The 11,857-nt window shown below is 35.7% G+C and overlaps 1 protein-coding gene across 1 annotated transcript; it reads left to right on the forward strand.

Annotated features, from left to right (window-relative positions):
* The first annotated feature begins 331 nt into the window (after positions 1-331).
* Positions 332-6,438, forward strand: rab18b (RAB18B, member RAS oncogene family). The gene is made up of 7 exons (XM_051092158.1): positions 332-499; positions 1,309-1,364; positions 1,582-1,643; positions 1,859-1,931; positions 2,274-2,392; positions 3,242-3,308; positions 5,230-6,438. The coding sequence occupies exons 1-7, from the start codon at positions 432-434 to the stop codon at positions 5,400-5,402; spliced, it is 618 nt and encodes a 205-aa protein (XP_050948115.1). The 5' UTR covers positions 332-431; the 3' UTR covers positions 5,403-6,438.
* Positions 6,439-11,857: the final 5,419 nt, after the last annotated feature.

The raw sequence follows: 11,857 nt of genomic DNA on the forward strand, positions 1-11,857 counted from the left end.
CACTTATCTAGTCAGAGGCCAAAAGGGCGCTGTTTGAGCACCACTTGAGGTCTATCTGTGCACATGCCTGTTGCCAGTGTTACTCTTACCTTATGAGTTGTGCAATACCTTCTTGGTAACAAGTATGCATATGAGTCAAAATGATGAAATGTTTACTGACAAAATGTAGAAAACTTGGGATTTATTTAGTCAGTCAATTCCTCATCATGAAGAGTTATTCCACTTCCTATCTTTTTATTTACACCATTTATGAAAGCATGATTAAAAGTAGCTCCAGTGTCCTCAGTCAAAACTTATTTCAACAGTATTTCTTGGATTTCTTACGCAACATCTAACATGATACTGGTGACGTCACGCTCCAGTCGGAAGTTCCAGCGCAGCAGCAGTGAACGCCGAGTTTAACCAAAAGCTTTAGTGTAAACAGCCAGAACATGGACGACGACGTGTTGACGACTTTAAAGATTTTAATAATTGGAGAGAGTGGTGTCGGTAAATCAAGGTGAGGTCTAAATCTGTTGGTGTTTTTTTTCCCGTTTAGTCTTTCCCTTACAGTAGGATGAGCTGTTAAATAGCGTTAGCCTCGTCAAGCAACAAGCTTCGCTAAACTATGTTGACTGTCGCCTTTGCCCAGACTTTGCCAGTTCTATTCAGCCATTAAACTTAACTTTTAAATGTTGTTTTGGCCTCAAGAACAAACGGAAATACGCTATATTGTGCTACTCGTGGTATTTTAGCCTTCAGATGTGTTGACTTCTAAGCACTGTAGATTGTTAGCTTTAGAATTGTTAAGCATGGACATATATTTAATTTGACTTTTTGGAATATTCTGGTAATGAATACTTTGTATAATGTTACTGTTGTCGCATCCCTTTAAATATTTAATAAGAGCAGGGCAGCACTGTTAGCTGGCAGCTGTTTCTGTAGCAGTCATGCTATCTGCTCGTTGTGTGATAGTTACCTCTAGATATACAGGCCTTAGATTGAGTATATAGAGGGGTCAAATACTTACTATAATGAAAAGATAGTACTTTAAACATGCCTACTTATGATGACAAAGTTATTTAGCTAATTTGGTCTTAAAGTAATTTTTCAAAGCCCTAGTTACCTCATCCTGGCAGGAAAGTGAATGTGTTCTTCATATTTTAATTTATTGTCATGCATTCAGAAAAAAAAGTGTATTCATGTAAGAAAGCAATGATATGAAAATATGAAAAATGACTTTTTTTTATAAGTCTTTAAGTTTTTATATAAATTTGTTATTTACCCTTTTAATGCTGATTTTCTTATGTTTATCTGTTATGTCCTCAGTTTGCTCCTGCGCTTCACAGATGATACATTTGACCCAGAATTAGCTGCAACCATTGGTGAGTTATTTATGAGTGTTTGTGAATATTACAGTTAGTAACCAGATATTGTTAGCGGGCCTGTAATCAGTTAATGCTTAAAACTAATGAGCTTATAAACTAAATCTTACTGAGCAATTTAGTCTTGTTGTTACTATTTAGTTTTACCTCCTTAACAAATATGATGCCATCATTGTGAAAATACAGCATAAATTCACTTTTTTCATTGTTTTTTTAGGTGTGGATTTTAAAGTGAAAACTATTGCAGTAGATGGCAACAGGGCAAAGCTGGCCATATGGGTAAGTGCTGTAGGACATTCTTTGAAGACTTATAAATGCTCAACAACACACAGAGATGTAATGGCTTAAATGCATGTAATATTTTTGGAGTATTTGTCATGTCCGCTACTCTTGCAATTGTATATTCCACTAGATGTCACTATCACGCTTTGTAGAATTAAGAGACTTAGTTCTGTGTAGAAAGCTGCCGAAATCCTCATGAACTTTTGTTTTAGGACACGGCTGGTCAGGAGAGGTTCAGAACTCTAACGCCAAGCTACTACAGAGGAGCCCAGGGTGTCATTTTGGGTTAGTGTTGTTGCATTATTTATTTTATTATTTACTACACAGCTCTTTGAAATATTTGATTTTGATTGGTCGGTCAGGAGTTCTGCAGGCAGATATTTTGTACAGTGGTAATCACCGCTTTTCTACATAGCTATCTCTCAGATCATTCTGAGGTGTGTCTTTATTTAATCTCTTTATTCATGTAACAATTAGTAATGTTATATGTAGAATAAAATGTACAGTGGACCAAATGTTTTTAAAAAAAAAATACAATTGCATTGTATCAACTCTCAAATCCAATCAGATTCTTGCGCTAGTTGTTTAATGCAAAACTTACCTCGTTTTTGTTTTCTCTTCTTGTAGTGTATGATGTTACAAAGCGGGACACGTTCACAAAACTTGAGAACTGGCTTAATGAGCTGGAGACATACTGTACACGCAACGACCTGGTTAAAATGCTTGTGGGGAACAAAATTGACAAGGTTTGTTTGATTAATATTCTAAATGTAAACCTGCTTGATACAGTGTTTTGTACACCTGTGAAGGTTATTTTAAATGAACACTGACTGCCCCCCAACCCCCCCGAAAAAAAATGACAAAAACATTTTTAAAAATTCCTAATGTTCAAATTTTTACTTTAATATATTATATGTCCCTTTAAGTAGACAAAATGATGGATAGTCCTGCCCAGGGGAAAGTCCCCTTGGTCCCAACTCTGTATATCTGGAATGTAAACATTAGCTGTTAAGTCACCTTGGTTTTAATGCAAACAAAAATTATGGAAGGTCAGGTGCCAATAAATTTGAAGTAAAAGATGGTGAATTGTTTTGTTGGTAAATTCTAGGCAAATAAGAGCCAATGCTCGGTCTAGAATTTAAAGTCTAGTCTCATCGTCAGAAAACTTGAATCTTGAAGTAATGTTAAAAGGGCTTCAGGTAAGTATTCAGTTTGCTTTTTGCTGAAATACATAATACTATATGTCAGGGACTATTTGGTCGACGGCTGGCACTTCATTTATTTATTTATAAATTTATAAACTCAACTTACAGTTCTTTAAAAAAAAAAAAAAAATCCAAAAATATAAAAAAGGCAAAAAGTGCATTATAATTTTAAACAGTTCTTTCTTGTTTATGTACGAAGTTGTTTACCAACGTTTTAAATAGAAACATGAGCTCCTGTATTTTTGGTAAGGAAAGTTCCTAAAAAAGTAATGGAATGTGACCTTAAAGACGTGTTGAAGTTATGTGTGTGAGTTTCCTATAACTAACTTTTTTTGTTGCTTTGTCTTGGGGTGAATCAGCATTATAATTAGAAAGACCTATTTGTTTCAGGACAACCGTGAAGTAGACCGGAACGAAGGCTTGAAGTTTGCACGAAAACACTCTATGCTTTTTATTGGTATGTTTCCTCTTTACTATCATTCATTTTGTTTTCAGTTAGATTGGATGGTTTGGATTGTCCTACCTGAATCTTAAGCTAATTTGTTGTTTGGCACTAAAGTCTCCTGTGATCAGAGTTTGTGAATGAGCATGATGGTCTGCCTTTGTGTAGACAATTCCAGGACAATTCCAGTCTTGCCAGGATTTTCTTTATATTTTCCAGGCTCTTTGAAATAAAGTTACAAATGTCAGAATTGTTTTCAGTTAGAAAAAGGTGAATTTGTGTTGAACGTGCTTATATAATGGCAAATACATTTGCCTTTGTTCCTGTAGAGATCATGGAACATTAGAACAATACGTCTTTTTCTGCCATAGCTATTACTCTCTGATTGCTAATTTCTGGCAAAATTCATATTTTATATTTCGAGTAATCCCCTAACTCCTGTTTGATCTTAAGTGCCAAGATCACACATCCTTTACAAAAAACTTGCAATATACTTGACTATACTATTGTTTGAAACCAATACACAATGCATATTATTCATATATATATATATATATATATATATATATATATATACACATATATATATACTTCAGATTGTGTTCAGTTTTGGTCAGTGGTGTCCAGTTCTGCTCCTGGAAGGGCTGACATCCTGCACAATTTAGCTAGAACCAGCTTTAAAGGGTTAGTTCACCCCAAAATGAAAATCAGCCCATGTTTTTTTTTTTTTTCTTTTTTTTTTTTCCACCCTCAAGGCAAGGTGTATATGACTTTCTTCTTTCAGTCAAATGTAATCAGAGTTATATTAAAATTATCCTAGGTCTTTCAAGCTTCATAATGTTTCTGGTCAGCAGTCCAAAAGAAATCCAATAAAGCACATCCATCCATAATAAAAAGTGCTCCACACAGAACTTCCAAAGTGCAGTTTAAATGCAGCTTCAAAGGGCTCTAAACAATCCCAGCTGAGGAAGAAGGGTCTTATCTAGTGAAACAATCGGTTATTTATTTATTTTTATTTCAATTTATATACTTTTTAACCTCAAACACTCGTGTTGTCTAGCTCTGTGTGAACAGTTAGGGTACTTCTAAAAACTCCCATCTCATTTTCTCTTCCAACTTCAAAAATGACCTACATCACCACAGAAGTACCAACCCAGAGTTTACAAAGTGAACATGCAAAGATCAAATACCCTTAACAAAAAAAGGTAAAACGGTGATATAGGACGATTTTGAAGTTGGAGGAGAAAATGAGATGGGAGTTTTTCGACATACCCTAACTGTCATGACTGGGGAAAAAAAAAAAGTTCACACAGAGCTAGATGAGTGTTTGAGGTTAAAAAGTATATCAATAGTATTTTTAAAAATTTGTTTGTTTTATTTATTTATTTATTTTTTTTAGAAAATAACCGATCGTTTTACTAGGTAAGACCCTTCTTCCTCGGCCGGGATCATTTAGAGCCCTTTGAAGCTGCATTTAAACTGCATTTTGGAAGTTCAAATTTGGGGGCACCATAGAAGTCCATTACATGGAAAGAAATCATGAAATGTTTTCCTCAAAAAAAACAAAACCCAACTTCTTTACGACTAAAGAAAGAAAGACATGAGCATCTTGGATGACAATGGGGTAAATACATTATCTGTACATTTATTTTTTTAAGCCTAGTCCTAGACTAAAATGTAAGTCTGAGCTGTTTCAACTGAAAGAATGATCTTAAAATATTAAAATATTTAGTTTTGTCTCAAGATGCACACCAGTAATGTTTTTCCTAAGGCACGTGTATATAATTATACTCAAATGTCCTAATTGAACTATGGCCTAATTCTGGCTTAGGCTAAGCCCTGCCTGTATGAAACTGAGCCATAGTTTTTTAGCTTTATAAATCACCTTATTACTTTTTTTCCTCTCTTGTCTTAACCCATGTGGTGCCATTATCAGAGGCTAGTGCAAAGACGCGGGACGGGGTTCAGTGTGCCTTTGAAGAACTAGTTGAAAAGATCCTACAGACACCGGGGCTCTGGGAGAGCAGCATCCAGAACCAAGGTGTCCAGCTGTCTGATCATGAACAGCAGCGTCAGGGTGCCTGTGGGGGTTACTGCTCCCTGGTTTAACGTCCTCACCTCAGCCCAAGAACCACAAACTGAGATTGAAAGCACCGTTTTCTTTCTTCTGAATGAGAGCTTCCTCTGAGGGGGAATGGTCTGCACCCTTAGAGCTGGTCAAAGGGACCTTTGCAGTTTGCACACTTTCTGTCACTCAGATGTTGTTTCATTCTGTCCCAGTATTCTGTCATGTTATTCTCAAGTAATGTATCACAGTGCTACATTACCTGTAGCCAATGTAAACTGTTATTATGCAAAACAAGTCCTTTGGTAGATTACACCCTGAGCATGTTAAAATATGCCAGATATTATGTCTCCCCCCAGCAAGACAAGACAGAGTTGACATGCTTCCCCCTCAATGCAAGCACCGTCTTTGACCTGATGTGTGTAGGCCAATAGGATTATAGGAGCTGAGGGGTGGAGAAACAGCAGGATCTGATCAGTGTGATGAACTCGTTTAACATGAATGTCATCAAATGTCCTTTGTACCTGTACTACATTTCGTCTGTTTAGCATATTCTTTGCTTCTCTCATTTTAATCTACTGCTTTTTATTTAAATCCGTACTCCCATGTTATTTTTTATAATATTTGGCCTTAGAAATATTGCTAGCATGATTCTACTTTCTGGAAGAGTTTGAAATATTATTTTGTAAATAATATGTCTTCAGTAGCTGTTCTGAATCATACTTCACCCAGTAGTCTATGAAATGCTGTTTAGCTGCAGCTCTCATGAGTTGAGATACATTAAGCATGTTTAAATAATGTAATCTATGATGACTTTTGTCTGAATAACACATGGGATGATCCATTTTACTTCACTGTGTTTTAATCTTTGACCCAATTGTTGTTTTCTTTTCTAGTTAAATGTGAATGGATACCAAAAGAATTTCTGTATTCATGTTTGTTTTTATTCAAGACGCCGCCTTGTGATTTGATATTGATTCATATCACATACTGACTTGAAACACAAGAATTTGGTCATGCCTTAATATTTATTAGATCTGCATGTTTAACGTGATCTCCAATACAGGTTTTCACTGTGAATCTGTAGAGAGTGTGTTATTGTAGCCAGTTGAAATGGCCCGTGGTACATGGGTAAAGTGGTCATTTCATTTAATTATAAACATATCTTGGTCCTAAGGTTTGAGTATTAACATGTTTGACTTTTATTCCCTTAATAGAGGTGTTTGCTCTGCTGCAGAGGAATTTATTCAGTCATAGGAATAATTGCTTATGACTTCCAGCGCTCTAATTAGGATTTCTTACAATTTATCAAGTATTAAATTCACATATAGCAGTTCTGTTTTCATAAATTCTTATGTTCAGTTTTCTAGATGCTTGCTTTTATTTTGGCTGTATTCCTTCAACAGCGATGTTCTAATCTGTTTGCTATTTTCTGTTATGGAGTGGAAAATTAGGAGAGATTATATATCTTACATTCTTTTTGCATTAAAATATCTAACTTGTAGAAGTGTTTATAACTTGATCTACCAAAGCATAGTGCCTTTTGTTAAAGTTTGTGTGAATGTCTGTTCAAAATTATGTCTTAATTATTAGTATGTCATTTTTAGTAAATTAACTCCAGATGGGCATATAGATGTTCTGAAGATCACATAAGGCAGGAAATTGATACCTACAGCTACAGAGATTTAACAAGCCATATACTGTGTACTACATACACAAACTCTGAAATATACAAAGAACATGCTAATCACAACAAATGTCAAGAGCTTTCAAACTGATATGTGGCACCTCAGGTCATTTGATGGAACTTAGACATTCGCTTCTTTAATAGAAAGCTCTGGTTACACAGAACTCTGATTGTCAGAAATGAAATAAACATAAAAGCAATATGCAGTGATGTTGCTCTAAATATGTTTAGACCAGCATAATTTATGCAAAAGATCAATAAAGAAATTGGGAGTAAGTGACAAATTTTAGACCCAATATTGCCAGTTATAAGCTGGCATACAGTGCCTTGCAAAAATATTCACGTCAAACTGCTTTAAAATGTTTTTCCCACATCAATTTATACTCCATACACCATAATGACAAAGCAAGAAACAGATTTGTACAAGTTTATTAAAAATACAACACTGAAATAAGTACATTTCATAAGTATTCATACCCTTAACTCGGTACTTAGTTGAAGCACCTTTACAGCATCAAGTCTTTTTGGGTATGATGTGACAAGCTTTGCACATCCTCACCTCTTCACGTCTCACGCTTTGTTAGCTTGGATGGGGGCTGGGAGACACTTTCAGGTTTCTCCAAAAATATTTGATTGCATTTAAGCCAAGGCCTGGGTGGGCCACTCAAGGACCTTCACAGAGTTGTCTATAAGCCACTCTTGCTGTGTTCTTAGGGTCATTGTCCTGTTGGAAGGTGAACCTTCTACCCAGTCTGAGGTTCTGAATGCTCTGGACTGGGTTTTCATTAAGGCTATCTCAATATTTTGGTGCACTGAGCTTTCCTTCTACTCTAACAAGTCTCTCAGTTGCTGCCACTGAAAAACGGCCCCAAAGCATGAGGCTGCTATCACCACACTTGACGTTTGGGATGGTACTCTGCAGGTGATGAGCAGTGCTTGGTTTCCTTCAAACATGATGCTTGGAATTGAGGTTCATCAGACCAGAGAATCTTGTTTCGCACAGTAAGGGGGTCCTTTAGGTGCTTTTTTTTGCATATTCTAAGTAGGTTTTCATGTGTCTTCACTGAGAAGAGCATTGAGTTTAGCCACACTGCCATAAAGACTGGATTGGAGGAGTGTTGCAGTGATGTTTGTCCTTCTGTAAGTTTCTTCCATCTCCACATATGATCATGGAGCTCAACTAGACTGACCATCAGCTTCTTGTTCACCAGTATAACCAAGCCCTTCTCTACCAATTGCTCAGTTTGTCCAGGAGGCCTGGTTGTTTCAAACTTCTTCCATTAAGGGTAATGGAGACTACATGTTTCTGTGAACCTTCAATGCAGCAGAATATTTTTTTTTAATAACTTATCCCCAGATCTTCCCTGACACAAGCCTGTTTCTGAGCTCTGCAGGCAGTTATTTTGACCTCAGGGCTTGGTTTTTGCTCTGATATGCATTTTCAGCTGTTATACCTTTCTTGAGAGGTGAGTGCTTTTCCAAATCACACTCATTCAAATGAATTTGCCACAGTTTAACTCCTCTCGAAGCGTATTAACATCTACAAGCGATATGAGTGCTCCTGAGCTAAATTTCAAATGTCCCAGAAATATGAAGGTATGAATACTTATGCAGTGGAATCATTTAAGTTGTTTTTTTATTTCTAATAAATGTTCAAAGTTGTTACAAACCTTTTTTGTGCTTTGTCATTGTGGTGTATGTAAAAAAGTAATTTAAAGCAGTTTAACAGAAGGCTGCAACATAAAACGTGAAGAAATTAAGGGGTATGAATACTTTCGCAAGGCACTGTATATGTTAGGAGAGCTTTTTAGCCAAATAATCAGCCTTGTTGACTGACTAGTCAAATGTACATTCGTAAGAATTTTAGATTCAAGCATTTACATGCTTTTTTCCCTGTCCACCTAATTCTTCAACCTAGTAAGCCTATAGGTGAGACTTCCGGGAAACAACGAGGAAGAATAACAATGTGTTACAGTAAAACTGTTTGCACTACAAACTAGTGTGTTCATAATTAAGAAAATATATTAAAATAATATGGTAAGACACACCAATTTGCGATATCAAGCAGCAAAACAAGCTGTTTTGTACAGCTAAAAATAGCTTGACATGAATGAGACCGGAAGCCAGACTCATAAAATTTACTTAAAAATTTTCATAAATGGCCATGCCCACTTTTACTGGAAAAATAAGGTGGCTTGATTACACCTTCCAATACATTTGTAATTTAATTCAGGTCAAACTCGTTGTATATTTATGCCAAGAACTTGACTGTTTCAGATGAGAACAAAACCTGAACTGATATGAGCTGAATGATGACACTACTGTCTTCTGTAAAGCTGCTTATATCTGAATTGAATGAATTTCATAATTAATAAACTTCACAGGGTTATTGAGCTGTAATTGGGCTATTGTCTTGTTACAGCTGTTTTACAGCAGAATGTAAATTTCTCTTATATTTGATTAAGTTTGCATCTTTGGTTATTTTTCCTATTTATTAATGTAAAACAGCTTTGAAACGATCTGTTGTATAAAGTGCTATATAAATGAAGGTGACTTGACTTGACTGAAGTGTTTACAGTAAGACTTTTCAGTCTGATTGAGTCATCAGTCTGATTATTTGGATTTAATGATTGCATGTAAACGGAGTCACTGAACACTGAAAAAAAAAAACACTACTGAAACATAAACACAGACAAGAGCAGTGATAAAAACAGTGAAGTCTTAGCGCTGTTATATTTTAAAACAGCATGAAAGGGAAGTTATAATCGTTTTTTGTTCCCTGTTGTGACGTACGTCCAAATGAAATGCCTTCTCGAATGAGTGGAATTTGATTTTGTCCATCAGGAATTGATTGGACCATTGGATCAATGTTGTTGTTTTCTTTTGTTGCTGGAGAGGAGGAATGTGACTCGGCCAGTCAAATTTGTGAAATAAACTTAATTGTTATATAAGACAACAACTACTCATTTTTCTTTGTAACCTGTTTTCTCATCCGCTAGACATATTTTACACAGAACCACATTCTGGAGGGTGTGAAATGAAATTACAAGTAAATCAAACATAATTAGTTATAAATAAGCTCTCATGCCACATTAAAGAGTGAAATCTGATTGCTTGCAGAGCTCCTTTGTCAGTACATTGTACAGTTTCCTGGAAAGTAAACACTGGAGAGATCTTCTAAATTATTGTCAAAGTTACATTTCTCATAATGACTTCAGTACAGCCACACCACAGCACAATCTGTAAGCTTTCAAATATGGACAAACCTCAGTTTTACTAAGAAATGGCCTTAAATCATTTTGTATACATACAGTAAGTCATTTCTAATTGTGATTTTGATATTACGTGTCCGATAAGATCTGTCTAAAGTTCACTTTCCAGGCAACTGTACAATACACTGGCAAAGGAGCTCTGTAAGCAATCAGATTCCACTCTTTAATGTGGCATAACCTTTTTTTTATATATAAATATCACTGTGGCCCTCATGATGCCTGGAACTAAAACTACATCAAAATCAACAGATTCCCACCGATGTTACACTTTTCCTGCTAGTTCTCCATTTCGTTTAGAGGTGTTTTACTATTTGTATTGGGCTCTTTGTGTTGATATAGCGGGTGCAGTTGACCACTGAATCATTCTAGATGAGGGCAAGGCCAGAAGGATGGTGAATATCATGTTTTAGGCTTCCTTGAAGCATGGGTGGGGAGAAAGAAGACTTGAGAGCAAAGCATAGTGAATGTGGTCAGGGCTGTAAGGAGATATATACTGTAGGGTAGACCATCCTGTATGCTCAATTCCAAATTCTTACTGCTAGCTGAACCGTTTTAAAGCAGCCAGCAAGACTGAAACATATCGGACTGTTCAAACAGCTTATCTAGAAGGCCTATCAGGTACATAACTGAAATGCAAATGCTTAACCAATATGGCCTAGTACAAGCAGCTGAGCTCTGTGCAGATGTCAAGGGTAATTGTTTTGACATGGGTAGTGCTATTTCTTTATCAGATGGAAGTTTTAGTTGCCTTTACCAAAATGTGGCTCCAACTCTTTATGTTCCACACTTGGATAAAAATTTATTGAGGTCCATTTTTCATTCTGAAGCATCAGTGAATGTTTGAACCTTTTTTGATAGCTGTGTTTGAGTCCCTCAGTTGTCCCCAGTGTGAAAAGATGGATCTCAACATAATATACTCCCTGCTGGAAAGGATTAAAATATGCAAAAGATGCTGGAAAACTGAAGAATCTGCATGACCTGGAGGATTTTTCTGAAGAACAGCGGGCAGTTTAACTGTTCAGAACAAACAAGGTACTCATGAACAACCAGAAAACAAAAAAAAAAAAAACAGTTGTAGATCATCCAGGTAACCACACACAGTATTAAGAACTAATGGGTTCCCAAACTTCTGAAGGGGGTTATTTTAATAAATTTCAGCTATTTTTTGGTTTAGTAGACTATATGTAAACATCTTTTATGTAAAATATCTTACTCAGGACAGTGCTAAATAAAAAAAAATAACATGCATTTTGTATGATCTCTCTTATTTTGTTAAAATTATTCACATTTTCACAGATTCTGCAAGCAGTTCTTAACTTTTGCATGCAACTGTATATAAATATGTAAAATTGTTAATTCACTCAAATTTCTTATGGTTCTTCTTTACACTGTAAAAAAACAACTTAAAAAAAAAAGCTGTTTCAACTTAAAAAAGTAAGTGTTCGTACTGCCTTAAAATTGTAAGTGTAGTTAGTATTAAATGTTAAGTTGTACTACATGAAAACATGTATATTTGAGTTGAGTAAACTTAAAATTTGAA

Source organism: Labeo rohita, chromosome 2 (assembly GCF_022985175.1).
Source record: "Labeo rohita strain BAU-BD-2019 chromosome 2, IGBB_LRoh.1.0, whole genome shotgun sequence".
In the NCBI taxonomy this organism is placed as follows: Eukaryota; Metazoa; Chordata; class Actinopteri; order Cypriniformes; family Cyprinidae; genus Labeo; species Labeo rohita.